This window comes from Ambystoma mexicanum, chromosome 10 (genome assembly GCF_040938575.1).
Source record: "Ambystoma mexicanum isolate Mex_15411 chromosome 10, UKY_AmexF1_1, whole genome shotgun sequence".
Lineage (NCBI taxonomy): Eukaryota > Metazoa > Chordata > Amphibia > Caudata > Ambystomatidae > Ambystoma > Ambystoma mexicanum.
Window position 1 is genome coordinate 1,026,878,787 of NC_090932.1, and position 24,769 is coordinate 1,026,903,555.

The following is a 24,769-nucleotide window of genomic DNA, read 5'->3' on the forward strand; positions in this document are numbered from 1 at the left end:
AGATTATTAAGTAATTGAGTGTCACTGTATGACTAGCATGGTCTACTACTCTTGCATTACTGATGGTTTTTCGAAAAAAGTATATATAACCTGGCTTTACTCCCCAAGAATAGCTGACTGTCATTCTGAATGTGTTGTAGGTTTGGCTCACCTTGACTACTTAGTGTGCTCTTAATAAGGTTATACTTTGGGTTGTAACCCGTAAGTATTGAGTGGTTTTTATATTTTTATAATTTTTTTTGTATGATCTGGCATAGTACTTATTTCCCCACGATGTATCCGGGCCTAATTGTATTTAAATAAACCATTTATTTTTACAATACATAGTGTTTCAGTGTTTCTTTGGACCATATGTATAATACAATTTCTTTGCACCAAGCTACAGCCCTCTCTCCCTCCTAAAATGAGCCTGGCTCCTCTGTCCATACTACCAACATTCTCGGGTGGTACAGCTTATACTTGGTGTTGAGCTATGTACTACTTCAGAGGTATGGTTTTATGAAGCCCTTAGTTGGACTTTAGAAAACTGTCCTAACAGTTAAGTACAAAAATATACAATAATTTTTTTAGGCATTTTAAAATGCACAATAAGCAAGAAACCCGCTAGGCAAATATTGTCATACACTTTCTGTAAAACTGATATTTACATTCAGCCATAGGATAGAGCGCATTTGATTGAATAACCAGTGTGAAACGGGCAAGCACCTATCGGAAGCAAATACGACTGATTGCAGCAGGAGTCGCCACGATCAGGCGATATTTAATGGACAAACAATGGAACTGGTTCTGCACAGCTTCAGTTGATGCAAAAAGGCTGAAAATGCAGGAGCAGGTGTCTTGCCGTTCAGGCTGAAGATTCTCCCAAGTTCTAAGGATACACTGAGAACAAAGAAAGCTGCAGCGAGGTTGCCCAGGAGAGAGATGGTCAGTCCACTGGTTGGTCCAGTGACACTTCCAAAGGCACAGATCCTGGAGCAGGGGTCAAGACTGGTTGTTGCCAGGGGTCGAAGCACCAACCGTAGTCGTCTTCTGCTATCATGGATGGCCACTTGCCACACATTCTGCCTAGCAACAGATATTCAGGCACCAGGATGTGAACTAGGACCAGACAGTCTCTGCCCCCTCCTCTGGCTACATACATAGACCACATCATAGCCTGTGAAAGCAGCAGCTTTCCCCGGGAGAGGGCATTCCATATAATGCAATGCCTGCCAGGAGAGGGCAGGAAGCATGGCAAAGAATATGGCCAAAGGACAGGCAAAAACCTCATGACACGAACATCTTCGAGTCCTAGCGACTCTTAGTAGCCATTTGTGGTAAATGCAAAGGTGTAAGAGTGAAAATAATAATATACGGTAGGAAAACAACCACTGCCACCAGCCCATCCTGGACACTTATTTGTAACTCAAATGTAAAAAAATCAACTTATAATTATGCAAAGTATCCTAACCACACTTGACTTTAGGCGGACGGGTGCAGTTGTGAAAATACAAGAAATCCGTAAAGGTAGGCAGTCTCTCAGCACTGAGTCTTACAGACTGATCGGTCTCTCCATTGAAATGAGCACAAAGCAAAGGATTTACCTGCCTCCAAAAAGTCAGGTCAGGATTGAAAACTAGCAAAAAGAAATGTTGTCCTAGAGGTCTATGGGAGGAAACCAGCAAAAAGAAAATCTTCTCTAAAAGTTGCAAAGGGTCTGTCTGAGGGATTCCACGTATAGTTTAAAGAGGAGTGGAAACAGTGAGGGTACTTGAGGAACCCCAACCTTTACTGGTGTGAAGTTGGATTGATCGGGAATAGAGGCTGTGTCCGGTCAGTGAGAAAGGCACTTAACCGGCTGAGTGGTGCCTGCATTTCATCCTGTGTCATGGGACATTTAGGTGGGGTCAATGGTACAAGAAGGCTGCAAAGAGGTAAAGGGTATGTGGAGGGCTGTGTCCTTTGTCCGTGCTGTTGTATTGTTCCATGAGCATGTGTAGTGTTGCGGTTTAAATGCTGTGGTCAGTTCGAAAGCTGGATTGGATGGGCTTGAAGTAGTTTATGGGGATGTATTTGAGTTAGCTGGTGACTAAGCATTCTCAGATTCTGTTGAAGTATGGCAGGAGACTGATGGGGCAGAATTCTTCAGGGAGCGTGGGGGTCAAGTGATGGTCTTTTGAGAAGGGGGAGATTTGTCCAGTTTTGAGCGCAGAGTGGATTGTACCATTTGAGAGAGAATGCTGACCAAGTGCAGAGTTTTCTAATGCTGCTTTTACTTCATAGATCTATGGAACCCCAACATGTTGCTGCTGTTTTGTACCTGCCCTGACACTTGGAAGCGAGTGAAGCCTTTTTACTTCATGTGCTTTGCTAAGCTCATCCTTTTTTGGAAGGGGTGGGGGTGGCGCTAATCTGTCTCTTCACCTTATAGTGCGGTGCTGTAGGGAAACTTTGTGCCCCTTAACTTTGCGTCTACTTGCATGTTGTGTCCAAGACTGGCAGGTGACAGCAGATAGGTTTCTACAGTTGCTTTTAATTTTCTTGTATACTTTTGCAATTTGCTGCTTAATGATATTTAGAGTACCAAATACTCTAAAATGGCCCCGCTACGAAATATTTTGCCTGTCCTTCGCCCATCTTGTATTTTGCCCTTCTTCCTGCCCTCTACGGAATGGATTTTCTATATATGGTGACCCTAACTGTGCCATGTATAGCTGCAGAGTGTGTTTGGGGGTGGATCTTGGGGAGAATTCTCAAAATTTGCTAATTCCTCTCTACCTTCGAGACCCGCAGCTCTTTTGCTGAACTTTGGGACTTGGTACTTTTTAATTCTGTTTTCTGTGTTTATTTCTTTGGTTATGGAGTTTTAGACAACTCCATAGGCATGATCTTTTCATTTGTGTCACACAGCACCCTCAGTGCAGAGACACAGGGACGCCTTTTAGGCTGTCCCAAGGTTAAATACCTTCTCTGGGATAATTTACTGTTTCCCAGAGAAAGTAAAGTTAAATTGACTTTACTAGTCTTTTTAAATTCCTAGACCCAGCGCACTCTATCTTACAATAGAGTGCTGCAGGGGTTACCTAGTATCCCCTATGTCTAGAAACTCATGTAGCAGTCAAATGCTACCTTTTTCTATCGAAATGGCTGGTGGCAGTGGTTTTACAACGAACTACCATGATTTTTCCCAACCGCAAACACCGGTAGCTAAAAATCGCGGCGCCATGTTTTTCAAGATGCCGCCTAAGCCCCCTTTGTTTAAACAGTACCCAGTCTTATTTTTTTCGCCATTTCATTTTCGAAAGCTCCTTCTAGAATTTCTCTGCGTGCCAAACCAGGCTTGGTCCCTTTGTTTCTATGCCTTTGGTGGGCTTCCGGACTGAAGACCACCTCTAGCGCCCGAGTGTCTGGGGTGGGCAGGAAGTGAGGGAGGTGCCCGAAACTCCCTGTGCTTAGTCTCCTAGGAGACCCAAATGCACTCTGGTGTGATTGGCTGGCTGACTGTCCGGCAAGAACAGCCACCCTGCTGGGTGAGTGGCAGCTAGGCTGGAATGAATGGGAGAAAACTGTTTTAAAGGCGAGAGACTTGGCTTGGAAAGCAGTCGACCAATGGAACGAAAGAACCTAAGACGAGTTGTAAGAGGACAGCTGTAACTACTGGACCGTTGGTTTGCCCGGTGGAGCCCTGCTGCAGGTCCAAATCGCCAAGTTCTTCTCGACAGAGAAGCCCTTCAAGGACGACTTCTTCCTTTGAGTTGGTAGGACCAATCAACTCGTAAGCCACCTGGACACCATTCTCAGATCTGGTTTTATTTTCCTCAGAGTGCTGCAGGAAACCGCATAGCCAGGGAGGAGGACACCAGCTTGTGTGCTTGAAGACAGCCACCGGAATCGAAGAATTGCCAGTTTGCCAGCTTTGTGACCAGTCCCTGTGCAGTGCAGGAGTCCCCCGACGTCCTCACTCTTCTTCCCACGACTGAGGCTCAGGAACAGCGAGATCTGCAGGAACTGCCAGGAACAGAAGTCTTCAGCTGCATCTTTTTCTTCAATATAAGGTACTGTGAAAATCCGACCGAGAGAATTTACCTCTCACCACGAATGTTTGTGGAACTTTGGCAACTTGCAGGCCTAGACAGCTTGTGACCCGACATATGAACCTTTCTTCTGTGAACTACTTCCGAGAACCGTGGCAAAGACTTTTACCAAAGGTTAGTTTTGCTTACACCTGTAGTCTTAGTTGTGTGTAGTAGTTCCAGAGGGTACTGCATACAAACTTTGCGTAACAGTGGATGTGGGGACTGCCACTGCCTGGCCCCAGTCCACATGAGTTTTTTTGTGTTTTAAGGGATGCTAGATTGTGTTGTAATTGTTGATGAGTGACGGATTTCTAAAATTAACCCTGGGCGAAGAATTTAGGAGACCACCCAAGGGTACGGTGAACAGGGAGCTTTTGGAGTTGGCCAAAACCCAATCAAGTTATGTGGAAGAGCAGTCAAGGCTGGGTCTCCAGAGTGAGGGAGTCCACACAGAATGACGCACGCTAATTCTGCTTAGACAGTACGTATCAAAATAGTTATTAGGCCTTTCAGAACACACGAAGAAATGAAATTAGAAGGTAAAATTATTGCACCAAAACATATCTCACATTTCTGGAGCTTGTTGATCTGCTTAGATCACATGCTCTGCATAGTCTGACATCTAGTGGAAGTCGCTGAGTATTACAAGATTTGTTTTCGAAACACAAACTGATGTCGACAGTGCATTTTTAGTAATACTAGTGTGACTTGTACTGTACCCATGGTCCTTCATGCGTCGAGGTCCTTCTGATTATTTTTTTCTGCCTTCAAAGTCGGTCGCAAATGAAGAGTTATCTTCCAGGCTGCTGCCTTTAATTAACTAAAGATGTACTTGTAGACTTTCTTCTTTTCCGTTGTTGTTTGCCTCGTCGCACGACTGCTCAACCACTCGAGGGCTCCTGACGAACACTCACATAGTCAACGACTGATCGATCGACCAGACGTAGCCTTTACAGGCGTCTTCGGGTTTTTGCCCTTTACATTAGGGAAGAGGGGGTCTATACTGACCGCTTTTAGAGAACGTTTATCGCATCATTCACTTCTATTTTCGCCCATCTGCCCTTTTAAAATATAATGGACAAAACCCCATTTAAAAGTTGCCCCTCCTGCCACCGTAAATTCCTGTGCAAAGACACGCATCTAGTGTGCAATCACTGTCTCCCGAGGAAACATGCCGAAAAGCATTGTAAATCATGTCGGCTTTTCTGGCTAAAACCTTAAATGATCGGCGGACGAAACGCTGGGCCGTTCACGCCATGGAGGACGCGGCCTCCATAGACGTAACGGAAGACTTTTGAGTGCCGTCCCGGGGTCATGAGGGATGCCGAGGGCGAACAGGGTCCGTCGGAACCACAAGTGTGGGCCCCCGACTTCGAGAAGCAGGCCGGCAGTCCTGTGATGGAGAAGACACCTAGCGGCCCGGTCACACACAAACGCAAACACACTAATGACATACCCCATTGCAGACTCTTGGCGACAACATCGAGTCCCATGCAGTGCCTGGGGATAAAGCCTCAGGTTGCTCACTGTCCTCTGGGCCATCGCGCGCATTTTCGCCTCATTGCAGTTCCCAAAATCTGAAAGCGAAGGTCAGTTTGGACACCATGTTAGGGAGAATTCTCAGAAATGTGCTAATTCCCTCCACCTTAAAGACCCCCAGCAACTTTGCTGGATTTTAGGACGTGATTTTTTTAACCCGGAGAAAGAAACCCTTTTTCCCCACTCACACATGTATTTTTATGTGATTTTGAACTCTGTTTCTCTTTTGGTTGTGGAATCTGACAAACTCCATAGTCCTCATCTTTTACATCGTCCGACAGCACCTTCAGTGCAGTGACACAGGGAAGTCTTTCAGATTTCCCCAAGGTTTAAATAACTTCTCTGGGTTTCCCAGAGCAGTAAAGTGAAATTGACTTTACTTGGATTTGTAACTTTCTACACCCAACACACACTATCCTACAATAGGGTGCTGGAAGGGTTACTTACTATAACCTTTGTCTAGCTTCTCATGTAATGTTTTAATGTTACCCTTTTTGTACTGCACTTCCCCCCCCATCCCCTTCCCCTTGCACTTTTTCCCTTCCCCCTACCCCTGCACTTGCGCAGTCTGAATGACACCTGGCCTAGTAGGATCGTTGTCTGTCTTCCCCTTGTTCCCCCCCCCCCCCTCCCTGCCTAGTCGCGCCTTGAAACAGTTACAAATGCCATATCACAATTTTCTCACTGAATGGCTGGTGGCAGTGGTTTGCTTTTAATTTACGTGGTGTGCATTTACCGTGGGTGCGTTCGCAGGTGCAGTAAAGCACCCAACTGTGCCATTTTTGTCAAAATGGCCCCTGTCTTCTTTTTTCGCCATTTCATTGTGGAAAGGTCCTTCTTGAGATTTACTCTGCATGCTAAACCAGGTTTGGTCCCTTCGTTGGATTTGCCTTTGGCTGGATTCACGAGTGAAGCCCGCTTCTGGCTCCAGGGTGTCTGGGGTGGGCAGGAAGTGAGGAAGGTGCCTGAAACTCCCTGTGCTTTGTCTCCTAGGAGACCCAAATGCACTCTGTAGTGATTGGCCGGCTGACTGTTATACTGAATGACTCTGCTTAGGGGATCCAAAAGTATTTGCCTGCTTAAGAATATTTGTGGTCTCTTGTTTGTTCTAATAACCTTTTCCTTTGACCAAGTTCTAAGAGTATTCTAAATGCGACTGCAAGATATTAATGTCCCCAGCACCCTAGCTATTGAAATCACCGGAGGCTGTATTTTGTCACTGTGGGCCATCCTGTATAGTTTTGTAGTGTGTTTGTGTTACTTTTATATTGCTCCCTTCTGAAGTAGGCTTTTTCTGACTGATAAATTAATAATTGTTTATTCAAGAAACCTTGTGTATGTGTTTATTTGAATACCTGTCACTGAATCTCTGTGCAACTCCCCTAGAGCTCTCATTGACCCCTCTTGAGATAAGCCTGGCTGCTCAACACGCTACCAACCTGTGTAGTACAAGCTTACACCAAAGGTTGGGTTCCTATTGCCAGGAGATCAGGGTTGTTATAGTGCACACAAAGGGTACTTGCAAACAATCTTTGCCTAACACCACATATAAAAAGGCCCTCCTTTCGCGCTGAAGAACAGGCGGCGAAAGGCATTTTGGCGTCCCCAAAGAAAACGCCGGAAATGCATGCTATAATTAAGAAACGCATCAGTTGTTTACTATTTAAAGCGAGGTCGCTGAAAAAACACAAAATGTTGATGCCCTTGACCCCAAAGGAAACTCAGTTTTCTATCCCCATTGACTCCCTCTGTGGGGCTATGTGCCATAAAGGTACCACTCCCTCCCAGCCCACGCCGGTTAAAGATGTCACTCCCTCCCAGGCCCCTGTCATTTCGGGTTTCCCACCCTCATGCCATATTACACTCAGGAGAAACAGGTTGACAAGGACTTTGTGGAACATTTCCTGGGGATAAGAAGTCTGCCACCCAGTTTATACCTCTCCTGCAGTCAGTCCAGAGACTTATCCAACTATCCCTACTAGCGCCTAATCTTGCAAGGGCGGTCAACCCAAAGATAGAGAAGCTATTCAGACCTGCGCTCGCTGACCCCCTCCATATTAGGGGCCAGCTGAGACCAGATTCCCTAGTGGTCACTATCACCAGAAAAAGGGCAGGCACTCCCCTGGCATTGGCAGAAGCCCCACCAGACAAGGAGAGTACAAAGATATATGCGTTTGAGAGAACGGTTGCCTCCTCTGCAGCATACCAGACAAGAATTGCTAATACTACTACACTGTTATCTAGTTACGGCTGCCACAAATGGGATGAGCTGCAACAACAAATAGAAACTGCCCCAGAACCACTAAAAGCTCAACTGCTTAAGACTATCTCAGAGGGCAAAGAAGTCTCGAACTTCATCCTGAAGAACAATCTTGATGTGGCGGATAACGCAGGACGCATCATAGCGGAGGGAACGCTCATAAAGCGGCATGCCTGGCTTAGGCAGTCAGGGTTTAAGCTAGAGACTCGAGCAACCCTCTTAAACATGCCAGTAGAGCCAAATGTCTTATTTGGGATGGCTGTAGAGGACCCACTCAAGAGTGTCAATGACGAGTACGACATTCTTAAATCCATTGGGCTGTTAACTAACAGACCTTTATTCCCAACGGGGTTCCCTAAACTCTAAGCGATTTCTGGGCCAGGGTGCGCAACGCTCCTCAGGCTGCTCTCAGGGAAGACAGTCTGCGTCCTGGGGCCAGTCACAAGGCCAAGGTTCCTCGTCCAACTTTAAAAGAGGGATTAAAAGGGGCATAGGTAGAGGCAGAACCTCACCTGGGAAAGGCTTGGGCCCTCCCAAATAATGACATGCCGTTTCAGGTCCCCTCCCATGCCACTCCAGTAGAAGGCCGAATCACTCAATTCACCCACGCATGGGAGGGGATAACATCAGACAAGTGGGTGTTGTCCACTGTGGCAGGTGGCTATTGTATGGAACTGGTACAAAGACCACCCTACCGCTGCCGAGACTGAAGATGACAGCAGAACAATCAAGACTGCTGGAGGAAATAAAGGCGCTACTAGACAATGATGCCACAAAGATCGTCCTGGCAAACAAGGTAAACCAGGGTAGTTATCCAACGTTCTTCCTTGTGCCAAAGAAAGACCTCGCAGATGGGGAGCAGGTGCAAGTGGATCTAGTTCACCTGGCCTAAGCCCCACCCACCTGGTGCCTTCATGCCTGCCACTCTTTCACCACTTAGCAAGCTCCGCCCACCTGGTGCCTTCCTGCTTCCCGCTCTTTCACCACTCAGCAAGCCCCGCCCACCTGGTGCCTTCCTGCTTGCCGCTCTGCTTCCCTACTTAAGGAGCCCTCCAGCTTCTTTTCCTTTGCAGATGGGGAGCAGGTGGAAGTGGATCTAGGTCACCTGGCCTAAGCCCTGCCCACCTGGTGCCTTCCTGCCTGACACTCTTTTTGACCACTTAGCAAGCCCCGCCCACCTTGTGCCTTCCTGCTTCCCGCTCTGTTTCCCTACTTAAGGAGCCCTCCAGCTTCTTTTCTTTTGCAGATGGGGAGCAGGTGGAAGTGGATCTAGGTCACCTGGCCTAAGCCCCGCCCACCTGTTGCCTTCCTGCCTGCTGCTCTTTTTCACCACTTAGCAAGCCCCGCCCACCTGGTGCCTTCCTACTTGCTGCTTTTTTTCACCACTTAGCAAGCCACGCCCACCTGGTGCCTTCCTGCTTGCTGCTCTGTTTCCCAATTTAAGGAGCCCTCCAGCTTCTTTTCCTTTGCAGATGGGGAGCAGGTGCAAGTGGATCTAGGTCACCTGGCCTAAGCCCCGCCCACCTGGTGCCTTCCTGCCTGCTGCTCTTTTTCACCACTAAGCAAGCCCCGCCCACCTGTTGCCTTCCTTCACCATCACCGTCTTGTGGCCAATACTGGATTTGACTTTTATGGACTTCATTCATTCACAGTGCGTCACTCTTTCTCAACTCTCATGCTGGACTTCCTTTGCATCTTGTTCTCATGGTGGCCCTGAAAAATGCTGTTCCCCTCTTCATCTTGTATCCTGGCTTGCAACATTAGGTTTTACTACTGACTTCTGCAATTATATTCGCTCTCCACTCTTGCTTCTCCACTCTTTTTGACTGCTTACTCTCTGTTCTCTCATCCTTTCCCTTCTCCCTTTTCCTATCTCCTCCCCTTACTTTCTTCTAGGCACTTACTCTATCAGAATTGTCCCTGGACCTAATATGATAGCAACCTCGTTTCCTCCACCCTCCCATTACTGTTTTTTTCCTCCCCACCACCCCTCCAGCACTATCTGAAATGTCATCAGGCCTAGTATGATAGTCGCTTGTTTTGTTCCTCCCCTCCCTTTCTACACCCCTCTCCCTCACCTTTTGTTTTTCTCCGGCTCTACCAGAAATGTCGTCAGGCCTAGTACGGTAGTCGCCTGCCTGTTTCCATTTCCTTCCCACTCTCCACCTCCCTTCCTTATCTATGTCTTAGCTCTTGCACTATCTGAAATGTCGTCAGGCCAAGTACAATGCTGTTCATGGCCTGTAAGAATGTGGTTGTATTTTCCTTTGTTCCCTCCCTTGCCTTGAAGCGCTTTGAAACACATTGTGTATAGGTGCTATATAGATAAACTATCATATCATATATCATACCATGTGCCAAGTACTAGATCTGCGCCTTGCGAACAAATGTCATACCACAAAGGTTTCGCATGACCACTCTCCCGGAAGAGATTCCGCTCCTGAAACGGGGAGACTACATGGCGACGTTGGACATGAAAGATGCACACTTTCATATTTCAATGCACCCTACGCACAGAAAATACCTACGTTTCAGGATGGCGGGCCTACACTACCAGTTCAAAGTAATTCCATTCGGCATCGCCTCACCAAGTGTATTCACCAAAGTGCTCGCAGTAGTGGTGCACACCTGCACAGAAAGTCCATCCCAGTATACCCTTATCTGGACGACTGGCTAACCACCAGGGCATCTCCTCAAATTGGCAAATGAAATATGCAGAAGACAATACACCGTCTATTCAATCTGGGTTTCTCCACGAACAAGAAAAAGGCCCAGCCAAATAAAAAAGATTCTAGTGGCTATTCTAAACACAAAGGAGGAGCTGGCATTCCCCTTAAACGAGAGAGTTCAAAATATGCTGTTGCAGGTACCTCAAATGTACGCAAAGCAATACGTTTGCTCGGGATGATGGCCTCTTGCATTCATTTAGTTCCTCACACGTGGTCTCAGGCAAGCGGACAGTGGGATGATCTAGTGGTTTTTTCGCTAACCCTGGTTCAATCTATTCGCTGGTGCTCCAAGGACAACCTGAAAACCTTTTCGCACGCCACCAGCACAAGCAATCCTAACTACAGACACCTCACTTGGCGGATGGGGGGGGGTCAAGGGGGACGCACACTTCCTCCACAATACAGCCCATGGACAGTGGACAGATGCTACTGTCCAAAGACATATCAACTCCCTGGAACTCTTGGCAGTCCTCTTGGCTCTTCAAGCCTTTCAACAACATCTGAAGGGTTCAGTGGTGCAGGTCCTCGCAGACAGCACCACAGCCATGTTCTATCAGAGCAAGCAGGGAGGCACACACTCTCTAGGTCTGTCCAAGCTATCCCAAAAAATATGGAACTGGGCACTCAAGCGGTAAATATTACTAACATCTCAGCATGTTACAAGGGATCTCAATTCTCTGGCAGACACTTTAAGCAGACACCCTCTACCAAAAGAACATGAGTGGCAACTTGACAGATATCCTAGACAGAATATTCTCACTATGGGGTCTCACCCCCCACATAGCTAAATGCACAATGCCCAGACTTTGCATCCAATTTTCCCCAGCCAGGGTCCAAGGCGAATGCCCTGTGGATGAACTGGTCAGGGAAATGTGCATATGCTTTTCCCCTGACAGCAATCCTGAGCAGAATAGTGCACAGGAAGCACCAGGAACACGTATCCCTAATCCTGGTGGCTCCTATATGGGCAAGACAGCCTTGGTTTCCACATCCGCTCAAGTTGGCGATGTACGACCCAATCAAGCTCCCATGACCATACAACATGTTGACACAACACAAGGGGGCATCCCTCCACCCACGACAACAAGCGATGAACTTGGCACCTTGGCTCCTGAAGTCAGTTTGGCCACTTAAACCTTCCACAAAGGTGTATGGATATCCTCAAGGAGGCACGAAAAACCCAATACCAGACACTGCTATTTTAATAAGTGGAAAAGATTTGTGATCTGGTGCACATGACAATCACTGAGCCCTTTAGAATGTTCTCCGGCTAACATTCTGCACTACATTCTTCACTTACTAGACTCCAGCCTAGTATTTAATTCCCTAAAGGTGCATCTGGCTTACACCACTTCACAGAACAAGGTGTCCTGCTGGAAAGTCCCTGTCATTAAGGCATTCATGGAATTGGTAAAGAGGCTATACCCCGCCCACATTTTCAACCCTCCGCTGGGATGGGATCTCAATGTTGTGCTCTCCAAGCTCATGGGGCCACCCTTTGAGCCTATACACAAGGCCAGCCTAAAACATCTTACCTATAAAACTGCTTTCCTGGTAGCGATCACCTTCATAAGACGAGTCAGTGAGCTACAGGCTTTATCTGTACAAGACCCCTTTTTCATTATAGACCAGGACAACCAGGTTGTCTTCCGGACACATCCTAGGTTCTCACCTAAGTTCATTTCAAAGTTCCATGTTAACCAATCCATGGAAATTCCCACCTTCTTTCAAGATCCATCAAACTCAGCAGAAATAAGCCTCCATACACTTGATGTATGGAGGGGGCAGTCTTGTACTATGTGAACAGACCAGCTCTTTGTTTCCATAGCGCCTGGTAGAGAAGGCGTCATCTCCAAAAAGCGTCATCTCCAGATGGATAGTCAAATGCATGCAACTCTGCTATTCCCTATCCAAGACAGTTCAACCTTTCACACCTAGAGCACACTCTATCAGAGGCACAAGAGCTACCTTGGCTTTCATTGCAAACCTCCCTCTGGACGCCATCTGCAAAGCTACTCCGCGGAGCTCCGTCCATACGTTCACACAGCATTATTGCATTGACACACAGTATAAAGCAGATTCACAGGTGGGACAAACGGTCCTAAAAAGGCTTTGCGGCTGTACCTTCTAACTTCCCACCTCCTTCTCCAGATACTGCTCACTAATCTATGCAGAGCATGCAATCTAAGCAGAGCCACAAGCTCTAGAAGTGATATATTACTCACCATAATTGTATTTCTGGTGCTTGTATCTGCTTAGTCACATGTGCCGACCATGCCTCCCCTAGTGGAGTAGAAGGCGCATAGATATTTTCTGGGTTATCACTGTTTCTGCTTTATCACATCTGTACTCACGCTATACTTCATGCAACCTCATGTCAGAAACAATCTGTGGGACCTCGACGTGTGAAGGTCCATGGGTACAATACACGGCACACTAGAGATAGTATTACTGACACGCCCTGTCAACGTCTGTTTTCAAGTTTCAAAAACACATCTTGTAATACTCTGTTGGACTATGCAGAGCATGTGAATCTAAGCAGATACAAGCACCAGAAATACGATTACGGTGAGTAATGTATTCCATATACATTCGCCAGTAGGTTCACTTACAATACATGAATCAATAACTAACCAGGTGAAAGTACTCCTATGCAGGTAAAATTAGTACCAATCCCTTTTACTAAAGAAGTCCAGCCCTAAATTGTCTGTGAGGCCTAGTGCCCAGAAGTTGCAGCTTCCAACACAGGCTTCTTCATCGAAGACATTCTCAAAAAGGATGCAATTGGCTATGGTGGCGATTTCAGTCAGATCAACCTCTTTTAAAAGTGGAATAAGAATGTATCCAGAGACTAGCGAGTTCTCCTCTCTTCCAGTCCCAAGGTTAGCCCTGGGGTAGAAGACTTCAGTCAGGTTTGATGACCAAAGATAAGTAAGGAGGGAATTAGGAGACAAAGGGCTTTGCACCCAATGTTATCCTATAAAGGACAGGGGGGCAGGGGGAGACAGTAACAGGATTGCTTACTTACCCACCCCCCACTGCACCCCTGTTTTTGCACTTGAGACTTGCTGTGCAGAGAAATCCTCTCTAGAACCTTGAACCGAACTGGTGTTACTCTCTCTTCCTTCCTATAAGTTACTTTCTTATATGTGTTTGCAGAGGAAGTGTCTTCTCGTAAATCTGCTAAGAACTTCATGTGCGCGTAATTACCGATAATACGATAGCATTGTCTTTTCCCTTTCTAACGTTGCTACAAATGTAACTGTGAACAAACACAAAAGTGAAATGAAGTATATGTATATCCTAAAGTATTCTAGTGTAAAGGTGTGAGGTTATTGAAAGTGATTCTTGTGTAAATATAATATATAATTTTATATGAATTATAAGTGTTAAGTGCTTCTTTGTTGTACATGTCTAACTGGGTTCAGTGCACTTACCTACAGCTCACATCTTCATCTTAAGTTAAGCCTGACTGCTCTGCCTCTCTACCAAGGTCCTGAGTTAGTACATACTGATACAAAGAGTTGGAGATCTACAAACCACTGGGATAGTTTACTAAAGTCTTACCTCCAGGTGGGACTCTAGGAAAACTCCCCTAACACTAACCACAGTTCTTAAGGCTAGAGGGATACTTTGTATCCTTCCTAAAATGTTACACTTGAGAGATTAGCACACATCCCCTTATGTGGAGTGCTAAGGTGATACCTAGTAGTTATGTCGGTTTATAGTGAAAATGTTGACTGCAAAAATGTAGAAAAAAAAAGGAATGTTTTTTTTACCATTTTTTTTAATGGGGGGGTTCCCCCCCAAACCCTGGTTTATTTTTACTACCTAAACCCAAAAAAAAATTCAGATTTTTTTTTCGACATTATTTTTTTCGACATTTTTGGATTCAACTTTTTTGTTTCGATATCATAACTGGATACCAGTTATGACTGATGGCAGTGGACGTGTTCTACCAACTATTGTGCAATTTCATTACAGCACACTGTAGTCACAGTTCTGGTTGTGCATAATAGGGCCACCTATGTTCTAACATGGTGGCTCCTTTCTTTTTTTCGCCATTTCTATCGTGGTTGTTCTTTGTTGGCCCTTCTACCATTCTGGGAGGGGGAGGTCTGTGTTAGGCAAGATTGTATGCAGTACCCTGTGGGAGACTGCACCAGCCTTGTCCTCTTGGCAATAGTTAACCCATCCTTTGGTATAAGCATGTACTACACAAGTTGGTAGAGTGACTGAGCAGCCAGGCTTAACTCAAGAGGGGTCAATGTGAGCTGTAGGGTTATTGCACAGGAATTAACAGTGCAAGTATCCAAATAAACACTTCCTCTCAAGGTTTCTCGATTAAACAATTATATATTAATTTAAGTTGAATAAGCCTTCTTTAGAAGAGAGCAAAATTATGTAACACAATAATATACTTCAAATATACACTCCGTTCCAATAAATCAGTAGATACCCATTTGGGATGGCACACAGATACTTCCTGCACCCTGAGATTACTTAAATAACTAGGACACTGTGTACATTAATATATCACTGGCACATTTAGAGCAATACTGAGTTTGGTGTGAAAGAAAACGTTTCAGGGAATAAAACAATGGTTAACAAATATTCTTAAGCAGGTAAGTGCTTTTTGAACCCTCCAATGTAAAGTAAATTAAGGATAGTTAAACCACAAAGTCGGAGAAAAGAAGAGTCTTTCGGGGAGCCAGGACAGCCAATGTTAATTGAGCTGAAGCACTTCTTGCAGGTAGGTAGGTAAAAAAGTCTTGCACAATGTTTTAGAAGTCTTTGTAGAAAATGAAATCACTGTTGGGCTACAAGCTGGGAGGCTTGTGAGGGGCAAAGCTGCAAGCAATTCTGCAAAAGCAACCAAGACAAGTCTCAACTGAGAGCTAGCAAAGCGACACAACAAGAGGTAAGTCCCCTTAGTTTTACAGTACCTTTGGTGTGAAGAAAATTGTTCCAACTGGCTTCTGTTCCTGTGTAGGTCTGCAGATCCTGTTCCTGGGCCTCAGTCGTGGGGACAAGAGGGAGGATGTCTGGGGACTCGTGCACTACGAATTGAAGGTCGGCGGCGGCAACGGGCAAACTACAGATCAGCCCACTTAGCGGTTTCAGCTTCTCGCGGCTCCCGCAAATAGCATCACAGCGGTTCTTGGATACTTTCTTCGCACCTTGGATCCACCACTCTGTTGAGGTGGCTCAGGCTTGGTCAGTCCTACTTCATCGGAGTCCGGAGGCTCTTCCTGGAACTCGGGTCCTACTTAAAAACGAGACACTAGATTCTGGTGTTCCTCTCCCTGGCAATCTGTTCCTGCAGCAGCAATGGAAGTACAGCCAGCTCCGAGAGGATGTCCAGGTGCGTTCGCTTTGTGGTTGATTGTCCCACCAACCCAAGGGGAGTAGTCATCCATTGCAGGGATTCTCTAGTCAAGGCAAATTCGGAGCTTCAGCAATGCAGCAGGGTTTCACTGGGCAAACCAATGGTCCAGGAGTTGCAGCAAGCGTCTCTTCCAAGTTCTTCGGATTCCTTTGTCCAGTGGTCGACTCTGCCTTCCAAGCCAAAAGCCTCACCTTTTATGCAGGTTTCTCCGATTCATTTGCAGTCTAGCTGTCACGCACACAGCAGAGTGGCTGTCCTGCAAGGACAGCCAGCCAGCCAATCACCTTTGGGTGCATTCCTGTAACCAAGGGGATTAAGCACAGTGTTTTGGGCACCTCCCTCACTTCCTGCCCTGCCAGAAACACTGGAGCCAGAGGCGGGCTTCACTCGTGAATCCCGCCAAAGACAAAAAGAACAAAGGGACCAAACCTGGGTTCACGCGTAGAGTAAATCTCAAGAAGTACCTTTCCAACATGAAATGGGGGGGGGGGAGAAGACTGGGCTATTTTGACAAAATGGGCACCCATGGGTGCTTTACTGCAGCTGCCATTGCAGCCCGCAGTAGAAACACACAATGGTAGGAAAAGGTAAACCACTACCACCAGCCATTAATTGTAGAAAGGATAACATAAAAATGTTACATGAGAAACTAGACAAAGGGGATACTAAGTAACCCCTCCAGCACCCTATGGTAAGATAGTGTTTGCTGGGTCTAGAATGGTCCAAAATCTAAGTAGTCAATTTCACTTCACTGCTCTTGGAAACAATAGTTTCACCAAGAGATGGTATTTAAACCATGGGAAATCTAAGATTTCCTTTTGCCACTGCACTGAGGGTGCTTTGTGTCACAATGTAAAGATGATGCCTATGTAGTTTGTCAGACTCCAAAGTCAAACACAGAAAACACACATAAAATTAAAAGTACGAAGTCCCAAAGTTCAGCAAAAGAGCTTGGGGTCTCTAAGGTGGGAGGAATTTAGCACTAAACGGAAAATTCTCCCTAACAGTCTGTGCGTGTGTGTGTTTTGCCTTTGGCAGCAACCATTTGGGGTCGGGGCAGGAAATGGGGGAGGAGTTATTCATCCCCCTGCCCTTTGTCTGCCTGACTGGAACCAATTCCCACTGGGAATCCAGAGACTGGGTACTGTGCTGCTGCATCGTAAAGGCGTCCTTCTGCAAGCTCTTCACTGCTGATATGGGTGTTACCAGTACTTCGTTTTCCCTGGGGTATTACTATCAATTACTGGGGTGGGCAGGAAGTGAGGGAGGTGCCTGAAACTCTCTGTGCTTTGTCTCCTAGGAGACCCAAATGCACTCTGTAGTGATTGGTCGGCTGACTGTTATACTGAATGACTCTGCTCAGTGTATTGTATGCATGTATGACAAATGAGCAACTAGAGTGATTGCATTTGTGTTTCAAATGAACAATTTCTTTACAACCCTATCCTCTTGCATGGTGAAGAGTATTATCACACAGATAATGGGGTTGCAGTTACCCAATAAAAACACATTGTTGTGACCTGATTGATACCAATGTATGTAGCTCTGTCTACCGATATATATTTCTTTGTGATGACTGTGATGTATTCTGTTGCTGTGGCTGGTTATCCAGTGGAAAGATTTCCACTCCGAAAAATGTTATTTGTTCCAATTTTCCATCATGATGAATTTCATACCATGGAAGCTACTATGTCCCAATGGGTTTCGGTGAAAGGGTGGCTGTTATCAGACCCTTCCCATGACATCAAGTCTATTCCCACAGTGTGCCATACTCCACTCCATCAATATCCTTTCGGCACAATGAACAGATGTTTGTCCACCATCATATTTGGTTCAGGTCATGCTTCCTTCTTCTGAAGGTATTTCCTGCTTAACCTGCATTGACACATTTTCACATATCTGGCATCTGTGACCTCTGTGGTAAGGAAGCACATTGGTTAAAGACTAGGGCAGAACTTCAAACATTTACTTAATCCACATTCTATGGCTGTCAGTATGAAAGCTTAACTACTGGCTTTCTATGGTCTCTGAGGCACGAAAGGGTAGTAATATGTTGTAGTTGCTTGGAGGAGAACATCATTGATTTATGTAATCCTTGGTTTTATCAGTAGCATAGGGATCAACTTCTTAATATACCTGGAGTTGAGCTTAAAAACCTTCTAGATGAGAAGCATAGATGGTTTACAAGTAAAGGGTTTTTGACCACTGGGTCCAGACAATGCGGGTTATGGATGTCTCTCATTGAAATCAAACTGAACTCCCTGAAAGGAAAGCTGAGGGAAAAGCATACAATGTTCACCATTTCTGAAAAGATATTACAGCAAAAACCTAACAAAATACCTCCTGCAAAACCAACCAAATCTTCCAATTAGCTTTTTCTGTTCCATCGGCTATCCCTTCACCCATGGTCACCTCCATGTCAGACACAACATACTTGGCATGTAAACATGTAATGAACATCATTCCACAAGATTACTTGGTAATGCTTCTGCTCCAAACGTTTTCTTCAGAAAACCGAACCACAAGCCAAGATCCGACTGTGCTTTTCTGTGACTTATTCATTACATGTCTCTATCTTTTTGTTATTTAAAATGTGTTATTGACAATTTTATAATACATTAATACATATCTGGCTTATTGTTCATCACTTTTTATTATTTGTAGTTGATGCTTTCAGGTTTAATGCTTAGAGTTTTGGCTGTGCCAGATCCTTTCTTAAACCCCCACATGTGAAAATCAAGCTTATTGTGTGCCTTCTAGTGTTTGTGGTCTGCTGTGGCTGTGGCTGTCTGACCTTATGTCATCTCTTGTTTTAGGGTTGGAGTTTGAGCGTTGGCTCAATGCCACAGGGCCACCACTTGTGGAGCCTGATTTATCTCAAGGAAGCAACCTCACCAAACCAGTTGAGGAACTGAGCGGGCTCTGGACCTCTGAGTCTCTGGACTGTAGTACTGCTGCCCCCAGCGTGGACATCACCAAATGGCAGACCTTTCAGACTGTTCTGTTCTTGGACCGCCTGCTGGACAGGTCACCACTCTCTCATGGTAAGTGGCAGCGGAATGAATGGAACTTCTTTTGCACCACAAAATGTTATGGACCTGAATCAGCCAAGGCGTCTCTTAAGCCAAGTTGTCAAACATCCAGTACTGGTAACGTGCTAGGGAGATTTTCCTTAGACCTTGTGGTCAGGGTCTTGAAGTGCATCTTCCTGACTTGGGTAATGCTAGTGATTTCCTCAAGTACATTTGGCTCTCCAAGTGGCGTTAAGATGGATTTCTAAAATCAACCATGGGGTGTATTCTGAGAGGCCAACCTGTTTTGGTGAACAGGAAAAGACACAAGTCCAGCCAACCCCAATCCAAGGTAGGCAGGAAAGCAGTGAAGCTTAGACTTTGGAGGGAATGCGAGAGTGGTCTAGTGCTAGGAGTCCATACAAAAGGACACCAAGTACCGGACAAGTACTGTTTGCTGTTGCTGCAACGTTGTGCTGCCCTGCTAGCTGGCGCTTCTGGTCCAGTTTGTGTTTGTATCCCCTTCTCTATGGACCTGTTGCCTTGTCAGGACTTTTGAATTGCAGCCGGAGGACGTACTTTTCGGGTGCACCAGCGTGCCTGACCCTGAGGTCCTTCCTGTTTGGGTAGCCACGCCTCCCTCTGTCGTGTCACGCACCCGGTGACTTGAAGTACTGCCGGACTCGCGCACCTGCGCCGCGCACCAAGTACCGGACAAGTACTGTTTGCTGTTGCTGCAACGTTGTGCTGCCCTGCTAGCTGGCGCTTCTGGTCCAGTTTGTGTTTGTATCCCCTTCTCTATGGACCTGTTGCCTTGTCAGGACTTTTGAATTGCAGCCGGAGGACGTACTTTTCGGGTGCACCAGCGTGCCTGACCCTGAGGTGATCGCATTTTGAGCTGTGTTTTGTGTACTGTACGGCTTGTGTGCTGCACACACTGTCGCTCGACGCTCGACGGCTTGTGTGTGTTGCCGTCTGCTTACGTTTGTAAGTGTTTAGAGGTAGATCTCACATCCGTATGAACTTTGCTTACCTATCCACTTCTTTTGTTTAGGTCCTTCCTGTTTGGGTAGCCACGCCTCCCTCTGTCGTGTCACGCACCCGGTGACTTGAAGTACTGCCGGACTCGCGCACCTGCGCCGCGCACCAAGTACCGGACAAGTACTGTTTGCTGTTCGCGGTGCGCGGCGCGGGTCGCGGTGCCGCTTTACTTCCGGGATTTGTGTGTTGTAGCTGTAGAATCTGGGGTAGGTTTTCGTTTGTTGGGGTAGAAACCAGTGGTTTCCTTGTTTAAAGATGGTCAAGAAACTACGTAATGGTAAAAGATGCCTGAATGGCCCTCCTCCATCAATCTCTGACGGTAATATGTCAGAGGATGAGCCCAACCAAGACATAGTTAACCAATTCAAGAAAAAGGGAAAGGGACCAAACGATAAACCGAGCCTCACCCAGCACGTGACGATACCATCAAACCCTAATATGGTGAACCACTCATTGCAAGATCTTGCACAAGCGTCTAACGTGGAGAATGTCAAGGAGACAAATGTAGTGGCCCAATTTCATAGCGAAGTACATGGCAATAGCATGCAAACTAGTAAGTTAATTCACAATGTCCCTATCACGGATAGCTCAATATTGGGGGCTGTAAATGATGAGGAAAGTATGCCTGCCATCGATGTTTCGCTGGTTGCGCCGGTTGTCTTAGCAGAATTGCATAGTCGAACACGTCTTTCGAATGGGCCTTCTACTCCTGCTGCTGAGTCAATGGGCCTTAGGGAACAGGTTCATTTTCACGCGGCTATAGTAAAGAATCTAAACCAATTGAAAGAAACGCACAATTTTAAAGGTGGTTGGGGGGCTCGAGACTTGTTGCATTCTGCTAGCTCACCCTCCCATGAGAACCAATATATTCCTTCTGATACTAAAGATCCTCACTCTCCTGTACTGAGCTGCGAGCACAGGTCACTGGAAATTGACTTGGAGAAATCGCGGCTGCCAAATTCCTCTCTCCCGCTTTTTCCCTTAGAAGAGACATTGGTAGACCTAAACTCACAGGAATTACAGAATTTTCCAGTCTTGACTAGAATACTGAATTTGCTGGACAAGGGTCACGAGTATACGCATGGAGCTATTGGTGCCCTGAGTCTAGCAACTGCAGAAATCAACTCAAGAATGAGTAAAATAGAAGGCTACTTGTTTGCTCAGGAAAAATGCCATGTGTTCTGGGCCGAGCAACAGATGAGTGAAAAACGTCTGCTAACTCAAAAGTTGGAAACTCTAACAGATGAGAATAAAGCTGGGGAAAAACCGAATAGAACTTCTATGGCTACCCAAACTGAGTCCGTAGACTGGAACAACGTATTGAGTAAAAATCCAGTAACTGTTCCAAAAGCTGTAACAGAAAATTTGTTTCCGCCATATGCGGAAATAGCAAAAGTACAGCATGAGAGGATCCTGGCGTTGGAAAAGATTGTCCTTGAGGCAAACTTAATATCACCAGAAAGGTTGTTAGCGGTACTGAATGAAAAGGATGAACCTTTATCGTCCATAGTTATTGTTAATCCCGATAGTCCCTCTGTGTTGACAGACTTGATTGACTTGAATTCTGAGACCACGCAGTGTGGACATGATTGCATTGGGGAATTGGACGTAGAACCAAATGACACTCGTAGTACATTTTTTATGTCTAGAAAAGCAAAAAAATTATATAATAAAGCTTTAAAAAAACAAAAAAATGCAAATCTTCAAGAACCGATATCCCAAATTGTTCTAAAGTCGAAACAAAATAACAAAATAAAATCAAAAAACAGAAATTCCGTATTAATGGAAGAACAAAGCAAAAAAAAGCTTATTCAGCAACAAAGGCATAATAATTGTGTTAGTATGGGGGATAACAATATTGATATCACACAACTCAATAGTGAAAGTCAGGCTGTCTTGGGTTCTTCTGAGTATGGGACTCTTAAAACAGAATCCATGAGCATTGAGGAGGCTACTATAGCGAATACATCAGTTGAGACTAAATTGATCCCTAAATTTACCGCTGTCAACACAAGCGATGAAAATACGCCACTATCCCCCATTCTGATACAGACACAGTTACAACGTTTTTTTGAAAAAATTGACAAAAAAATTTCAGACTTGGTTCAAAAGCCGCAAAACATTGATGAGATGGGTTCAGAATGTCAAGTTGCGGGCGCTATTCTCAATAGCAGCGCTCACAACGCAAATGTCCAGGTTGTGATTGATGCTGGTGCCATTAAAGATTCTGTTATTCTGAACCCACAGTCTATGAATGAAACCTCTGATATTCAGTCAAACCATCAGCCCATATCTTCGCTTCCTATGTCTGAAGGAGAGTGTGGGGATAAATGGTTGTTCTACCACTCCTTAGGGTCTGAAATGAAACTGGTAATGGGATGGACTCTGGATCCCGCAAAGGTCGATAAACCAAATTTAAATCGTACCTCTCTCATGAAAGTATTTAATCAAATTCCTGCTTTGAGGAACCTAGTATCTAATGATATAGACTGGGTCCGTTTACCTTACAATTCTAATGGTAGAATGTTATGCAAATTCCAGAATACAATAATTGCTGCTTTAATCTGGAATCATTTACAGGACTTCCAATCGCTAGGCTATGAGTTGTCTATGTTCAAATCAATGGAAAGTGCCACTTTATTTGTGGAATATCAACCATCTATGTATGGGAATAACACCCAGATGGATGGACATGATAATCAGCTCATTACACTACATGAAAAAATGAGAATGCAATCGGAATCTGTTGCCAAGATTGCGTCTAGTCTATCACGGCTTGAACCATTGAGGCAAAATTTAATAAGCAGTATACCAGGAATCGAAAAACAATAGAACGACACTGTGGTTATCAACTCATGGAATTGTTGTGGGTTCAACAATTTCATGAATTGGTTTTCGAAAAAATTGGGAGCTGATTTGCCAGCAATCATTATCTTGCAGGAAACTATGGCAATTAAGGATCTCTATTTGGAGGGATATGTAGTATTTTGTTCTCATGCGATAAAGGGGAACCATGGACGTCCGTCTGGTGGGCTTGCGATTTTGGTGAGACATAGATACCAATTGAAACTGCTCCAAATATATTCCTCCCCGGATATTCTAGCGGTCGAAGTGACTTTTCCTTCTAGTGTGCCAACTCAGATGATAATAGTTGCCTTATACTGGAACCCTGTGTCAACATCTCTAGATGAAATCATTGAAAAGGTTAATCATGTTTTGTTTTCAGTGGCAACAGACGCACCTCACGCACAGATTATTCTGGGTGGGGATTTTAACTCAAATCTCAATGAAACAATGAATAGATTTGACATGGTCTCACCTTATGAAATACTGGCATTCGAAAGAGGGATAATTTGGCGTAAATATATATCTGAATGGGATCTGCATGTCGTTCCTTATGATCAAAAAACTGATGCATATACTTGGGCACGTGGTACTAAACGTACCGCAATAGATTACTTAGTAATTTCAAATTCTTTGGCTGAATTAACCTCATGCTGTAGGATCATTGAAACATATCTAAGTGATCATTGTATTCTGGAGTGTCTGCTGGTGAGTAGTACCCCAATGTATGAAACTAGCCCAGCATTGGTACTATTGGAGATTGATCGAAAGGCACTCTCTATTAGGTGGAATGTGAATTTATATAGGAAGCTGAACTTCTTAGTTAACAGAGATTTATTAGAGGTTAATGTGGAATCACTGTCTAACGACGATCTCCTGTTTTGGGAAAGGAAAAATGCTAGAATGATATGTGGCCATCTCAATACTTTGGCTAAAGAACACACAGTAGCTAGCATACATGATCATACGAAAAGAGATAATGTTGAAATAGCTCGAAGGAAAACACAAAAGAATAGTGAACTTCGTAAATTGCTGAAAGAATCTGATAACATAGTAGGTTATGCAAGTAAGAAAAAGAAAATCCTTGCTGACTATAGGAATGATGTCAAATATATTAAAATTCATAGTTCCATTGAAACTAATCAAAGGATGATCCAGAACCTTGTTGGAAAGAATTCGAGGGAAATTTGGGCGACACTGAAGGATCCCTTACTGCATGGCAAACCAGATCTGTGTTCAGGAGTAAGTGGAGAAGTCTGGTCCAAAATTTATGATGCAAAATATGCTCTGCCTGTGAAATTCCGTGGCCTAACTTCTCCTGATTTAGTTGGTAATCTTCCCTCTACTTGCCCCTGGGGATTGAGTGACATTATTGAGATAATTGCAAAGTTAAAATATTCCAAAGCTGCTGGGCCTGATGGTATTCCTCCATGTGTTATCAAGGATGATCCCAATTTATGGGCAAAAATCATCCTAAGGAGGCTGGACTGTGTATTTAAATTAAAGTCAATCCCTGAGTCATGGGTATCTGCGATTGTAATTCCATTACATAAAAAAGGTCCTCTGAATGATCCAGCCAACTTCAGACCCATAGCCCTCATTGACACCTTTGCAAAAATCTTTTCAGCACTAATTCTGAAGGATCTAAATGAGTTTATCTCGAAACAGGAAATCCTTTCGAGGTTTCAGACTGGTTTTCGTAAAGGTATGGGTACACAGCTAAATGCAACGCTGTTAGCTCACATATTGAAAATTTCCAGAGTGAAGGATCATGGGCCAGTATATATGGCACTAGTAGATATATCAGGAGCCTTCGACTCTGTGATTAGACAACTGTTGTGGCTAAGGATGCAGGATATGCAAATTCCGCTGCACCTGATAGCAATGATTATCATGCTTCA

At 45.0% G+C, this 24,769-nt stretch overlaps 1 protein-coding gene across 1 annotated transcript in view; it reads left to right on the plus strand.

Annotated features, from left to right (window-relative positions):
* The window catches only part of RNPEPL1 (arginyl aminopeptidase like 1), a 422,807-nt gene that overhangs the window by 370,504 nt on the left and 27,534 nt on the right, over positions 1-24,769 (plus strand). Inside the window, exon 9 of the mRNA XM_069618841.1 lies at positions 18,789-19,016. Within this exon, the coding sequence (XP_069474942.1) occupies positions 18,789-19,016 (228 nt within the window). The remainder of the gene's footprint in view (positions 1-18,788; positions 19,017-24,769) is intronic.